This window comes from Ipomoea triloba, chromosome 10, assembly GCF_003576645.1.
Source record: "Ipomoea triloba cultivar NCNSP0323 chromosome 10, ASM357664v1".
Lineage (NCBI taxonomy): Eukaryota > Viridiplantae > Streptophyta > Magnoliopsida > Solanales > Convolvulaceae > Ipomoea > Ipomoea triloba.
The window spans coordinates 24,119,011-24,125,182 of record NC_044925.1 but is presented as its reverse complement, the minus strand read 5'-3'; the positions used below and the strand labels follow the sequence as shown (position 1 = coordinate 24,125,182).

General features: G+C 36.0%; 1 protein-coding gene across 1 annotated transcript; it reads right to left on the bottom strand.

Annotated features, from left to right (window-relative positions):
- Nucleotides 1-501: 501 nt before the first annotated feature.
- Nucleotides 502-2,953, bottom strand: LOC116031618 (protein kinase PINOID-like). The gene is made up of 2 exons (XM_031273865.1): nucleotides 1,939-2,953; nucleotides 502-1,588 (listed from the first exon to the last, which is right to left on the bottom strand). The coding sequence occupies exons 1-2, from the start codon at nucleotides 2,493-2,495 to the stop codon at nucleotides 814-816; spliced, it is 1,332 nt and encodes a 443-aa protein (XP_031129725.1). The 5' UTR covers nucleotides 2,496-2,953; the 3' UTR covers nucleotides 502-813.
- Nucleotides 2,954-6,172: the final 3,219 nt, after the last annotated feature.

Below are 6,172 nucleotides of genomic sequence, written 5' to 3'. Positions count from 1 at the left end.
TATATATATATATATATATATATATATATATATATATATATATATATATATATATATATATATATATATATATAAAAGGGGCCAAATTGGAATATTGCACAGGACCCCTATTTTGATTGGAACGGCCCTGCTCGTCACTTACCAAGTTTGGACAACGTGGGAAATTGCTCAGTATGCTTTGTATTCTCATTCTACACACATTTAGACGTACTAATCATGTTTGTTATGAGTAAGACCTCTTGGGTGACAAAATACTTGTGAATTTTAACATATAGTAATGAGCTTCTTTTTAAATTGAAAGTGTCATATTACCCACACGGCCACACCTTATAATATAGTGGAGTTGTATCTGTCACGTATTAATTTGTGAAGTTATTGGTATTTCATTGTATAAAAGTGTGTCTACTTTTTTATCGATGTATGGATATTTCTCAATTATATTTAATGTTTATTAATTAAAATTGTAATGTATGTATATTTAATGTTTAACAAAGAAAATCATTTTATAATTGTACTTCTCTTTGAATTTCCAACTATGCAAACGCCGTGTAATGTATGCAGGGATTGCAAAGATGTCCAAATGCATTGCCAACAAGTCAACAACGTTGAAATGAAACCTAGTATACTGCCGGATTCATTTCACTTGTATTTACACATTCTCTGTTTTTTTTTGCTTTTTTAATAATAATAATTTCTCTAAGCATATAGTAACACTGTTACGCTATCTTTCCTATGTCACAGCAAAATCTGGCGGGAGGATATGCCACGTGGAAGTAATCCGTTATCCTAACAAAAGTACATTTTGCCACGTCTTCAGAAGAAATCAAACGGCTGCACATGATGCCTGTCGCCGCCGCGAAGTGGCGGCGTTGTCTTGTGTCTCCGTAATCCCGGCCTCGACGACGGCGGCGGCGCCACCGACCTTATCAGCGCGAAATTCAAGCCCTTGAAAAACGGGTGGGTCTTCACGTCAGCCGCCCCGCGCTTCGACCCGAGCCGCTTCGTCGGGTCCTTGTTCAGCAACGCGGAGATCAGATCCCGCGCGTGAACTTCACTCACGCTCGCCGGGGTTTCGTTGGGGAAAGCCAAGGGCTTCTTCACTATGCTCCGCAGCGTATCCTCATTGGATGCACCCGCAAAAGGGGTTCGCCCGTACATCATCTCGTAGATGAACACCCCGAACGCCCACCAATCGACGGCATTCCCGTGGGGCTTCCCGGAGGCCACCTCCGGCGCCACGTACTCGTGGGTCCCGACGAACGAGCATGACCGGGCCGTCACCGGCTCCGCCACGAACAACCGGCTGTTGGAGAGCGTCTGAATCTTCTTCGACCGGAACAGCCTGCCGGAAATGCAAGAAAACGGAGTGGGTACACGAGCTGACGTCGGCGAAGCCGGCGGCGGGTCAACGGAAAAGTCCGGCGATTCAACGGCCGCCATTGCATCGGAGCAAAGAGATAAATCAAAGTCCGTCAGCATAATGTGACCGTCTGATCTAACCAACACATTTTCCGGCTTTAAATCTCTGTATATTATCCCCAACATGTGAAGGTATTCTAGAGCGACCAAAACCTCAGCTGCATAAAACCTGGGATGCATAAAAACAGACAATATAAAAAGGTGAAAACTTGAGAGGAAAATCCGAAAATAGCACTGAAATGGCAAAATCCCAATTTTGAGATTTGAAAGGTGAACAAAACAAGGAAAATCCCAGAAAAGGTAATGGGAAATAGGGTCTAAAAATAGCCTAGAAAGGTGAGATGTTGGGCGAAAAACTCACAAGAAATGTCCTTTTTAGCGCAAACAAATAATGCAATCTCAGAAAATCATTTTCATTGAGAAAATCAACATTCCATTGCAATATCTCAGCAAAATGGGCATGCAAATTAAATACATGTATATATAGGTAGAGAGAGAGAGAGAAAAAAAAAAAAGTACCTAGCAGAGGTGAGAGAAAATCGTTTATTGGGCTGTTTGTGTCGGAGAGAATGCAAATCACCGCCGGAGCAATACTCCATCACGACACACGAGAACTGCGCGGCTTGGAATTCCGCGTAGAGAGTCGGCAAAAACGGGTGGTCTAACATTCTCATGATTTTCCTCTCAGTCTCCGCCCTCTGAACTTTCTTCTTCAGCGCCAAAACCTCGCCGTCCACCACTTTCATGGCGTAAACTTGCCCCTCGCCGCCGCCGCCGCCGCGGAGGCGGCAGAGGTAGACCCTCCCAATGTCGCCGCTGCCGATCTGGCGGACCAAGCTGAAATCCCGGAAGCTCAGCCCACGCTCGTTGCGAAGCGCGTGAAACGAAGAATCCGACGAGCGGTGGGGCTTAAGCGCCGCCGCGTTCTGCTCCGGCGAGCTCGTGGGGAGATCAAAAGACAGGCGGCTAAAGCTAGTGCAGTGACTGTGATCGCTACTACTCATCGAACTTTTACTGGAATTCACGCCCTCCGAAAGATTAACCTCGTCGGAACCACCATTAACGTAATCAAGCATTTTCCGAGGACGCGAAATCTCCAGGGGGAAACAAGAAAAATCGCAAGCGCATAATATATTCCCAAACGGGGGGGAGAAACAATGGATTTATTAGCGATGAGGATCGGATAGAGAGTTCCCCTTTTGTGTCTGTCCCCTTTTCCCGCAGAATCAGATGCCAAAAATCCGAGAATTCAAGAAAAATGTTGGAACAAGGGAATGATGAACAGTGAAAAAGGGGATTAGATAAAGGAATCAAGAAAAAGAGCAAACAGAAGCCAATGTTTCACAGTCGAGAAAAGAGGTAACCAATAGATACAGTTATATAGAGAGAGATTACGGTATTGTGTGGACCAGAAAATGAGAGAGAGATAAAGAGAGAGAAGTCTGGTGTGTTGTGTACTTTGTGCCGGGCTGGCTATGAACTATGGTTTTATGGTTTTGGGAAGAACGAGGAGTTGGTGGGGAAAGAGGATGGGTTTGCACTCTGCAAGCTTGCCTGGACGAGGTGGTTGGGGTTATTTATGCTGTGGAGTACGGTCTGGTAAAACATTAAATTATGCGAGACTTAAAGTAATGGTTCGTCACCTAAATTAAAGATTATGATTAAAAGCATAGTGTAGAATTCAAATTTTACTGGGTATATATATATATATATATATATAGGAAAAATGTCTATAAATGCTGGAATACCTGGATTGGATCAATTGTGCACACATAAAAACTAAGTTTTGATTAATTCATTAATTGCACAACTTACAATTTACCATTGCAATAGCTCTAAGAACAGGTTTTTGTGAACTTAAAATTACTCGGACATAACTGTGAACACCTAATTTTTTTAATTAAATAAAATAGTTAGCACGGTAAATAATGCTGGTGTTGAATGGTGAAAGAACATTTTCTTTCCTCTCAATAATTAACAGTAGGGTAAAAGTTTCCGCAACAATAACATTTTAACATCCGTCTGGTGCCGTGCTGCGTCAACGGTAAATTCAAATTCATTATGACCCATAGATCCTAAAGTATAAATTAAAGACTGAACAAATTTAACTCTGTGTAAGAGTGGTTTAAATATGGATAATTTTAGATTGATTTATTTTTTTTCATACTCTTTGACTAAAGAGTCACAAGGCAAGCTTCAATCATAATGCACTTTTGAATAGTAATTACGAGTTTTTTTTATAAATTAATGACAAAATAAACTGAATGGCTTCAAAATTGATGATTGAGTATATGAAACATGACTTTTGTATTTGAAAGGTACGTTTATTTTGCACTCCATGTTTATTGTATACTTATATAATATAGTGATAATTATATTATATATATATTTTTACACTATACTTATATATATATCATTATAATTATAATTAGATTAGTTAATTCCAAAATTATAATTACCAATGTATTCCAGAAGATTAGATATATAGGTCTATCTCCGAACAAGTTGGGCAATGAATAATAATTCTAGGACAATGAGAAGGCCTAAATAATAGGAGTCAAGATGACTAGTTGGGTACTTGGGTTAGTTCTAACGTATTAAGTAATACTATTCAATACATGATAGTTGGCTCTAACTTTATTCTTAAAAGGTTGAATCCCAATTCTCGGCCTGATAGAGTATAGAGGTTACTATGCACAAGGTTGTCGCTGGTGAAACTTGATGCGCAAAAGACTATCGCAAACCTTACGCATGTGATAAACTGAGTTGTCCATGCGAAATAATTGACAATAGTGTAAAAATGTAAATTTCGAATTTCTAAACTAGTTCAAAATTTGTCTAGTATTTTATTTTGTCAAATATAAGTCAAAATTCAAGAAGAATGAGGAGATATAATCATTTATTGACTTCAAAAGAATATAATAAGTAATTCAACTTGATCATAAATGATTAGAAGAAATAGTACATTTTTATTTTTAGTCGTCACTTCAAATTCATTATATTTAATCACTTAATTATTTGATATGTGACACTTTTAAATCTCAAAATGAAAAATATGTTACTTTGAGTTATTCTCTAAAAAAAAAAAGAAGTGACACATTTTAAATGGTCAAAATATTAAGTTAAATAATTTTGAGTTTGATTATAGACAATAAATAATACAATAATAAAAAAAAGTAAAATTAAAAAAATTTTATTTTTTTGTAACGAGTTTCTTGCATTACATAAAATTATTTTTGTATAATAATTTATAAATTATACAGAAAAATTGGAAAAGTAAATCACAAAATTAATATTTTTTTACTTTTTACATTTATACAAGAGAAATTAATAAAATTTGACTGTCGGTTGGGTCACCAAAGGAATCAAGGATAGCTACTTTATCCTATTAATATGCCACACGTATGACGGACTTTGTTTTACAGTTTTACCTTTTCTACGGTCAGTGGTGACGTCATGTGTCCGACACGTGCGCGTATGGTCGTCGGCGTAAACTGCACGTGGCGGATGGAAAAGGGCGTTGCTTATCTTAAACTGTCATGCGCGTGGTGTTTAGACAGCGTTAAGTTTCGAACTTCCACTTTCAATTGACGAATATACCCTTTCTTCTAGATTGTTTTATTTTTTATTTTTTGAAAATATTGTTTTATTATTTTTTTTATCGTCCGTTTGGTCAATTCCACTTCCTTATGCATGTACTACTCCGCCGCGCGCCGCCCAGTACTCCGCCACTGAAATTCTTTGTTTTTTCCCTCTTTCGTGACAATGCATAAAATTCGAGTTGCACTTTACACAATGAGAATTAATTTATAATTTATATTTATATTTATATTTATAAATCATTCTGACTTTCTATTTATACATAAAGTCAAATTTTAAAATTGTAAAACATTAAAGAAAATTAAAAAAAATATCAAGGGGTAAATAAGTAATTTTAATTAGAATAAGCAAATAAGTTATAATTATTTAAGTACCATAATAACTAAAATAATATCAATTTAAGTGATTGAATTTTGAGTTATTCAGTGTTATCAAATCTTTATCCTTGAATTGAAATTTTTGCAATTTATTGTTCTAGAAAAAAATTCATTCAAATAATTTTTTGAGGAAGGTTAGAGCAACACACTGCCCCAATCGCTCTTCCAAACACATCGTTATTAAGTCAAAATCAACAAAGCGCATTTGCTCTATTGAAACTATTCTTTAATGTTCATTTCTTAACATGGTATTATATGAATAATTTAAAAAAATAATCACAATTAAGTTGGTCAGATTATTAGTTTGGTAACTATGATGTATAAAGTTTCAATTTTTACTTATGACAGAAGCGATCTATTAATCTTCTTTGTGGGTTTTAAAAAATTAAATAAGTACATTTGTATAATGTATATGTTATTAAGTTCATATATAAGTATTATACAATGAATAGGGATAGGACTATGTATTATTTTATAGTTTCTGGCCAACTTTTTCAAACCAAGAATGGCTTAGAAATTAAACAAATGGTAGTTTAACACTACAAAGAATCAACATGATCACAGCCTTCAGTCTCTTTTTCTTTTCTTTTCTTTTTTCGTTATTTTTTTTTTTTCCTTTGTATGACGATTTGTGTGTTATTCTTTTCAGTCACGATACTAAATGTCTTATTCCAACTTAACATAATGTCATGGTAAATTGTCCACTGTTTTACATTGATATTAGTTTCTATTTTGACTTTAAATTGAAAATATATATTTGGCAGTCACGAAACACG

What these genes read in the sequence shown, in the direction of transcription:
- LOC116031618 (XM_031273865.1), bottom strand. Translation starts at nt 2,495, where the DNA reads ATGCTTGATTACGTTAATGGTGGTTCCGACGAGGTTAATCTTTCGGAG. An exon ending in TTTTCTCTCACCTCTGCTAG is followed by an intron (nt 1,589 to 1,938) that starts GTACTTTTTTTT and finishes TATGCATCCCAG; the next exon opens with GTTTTATGCAGCTGAGGTTT.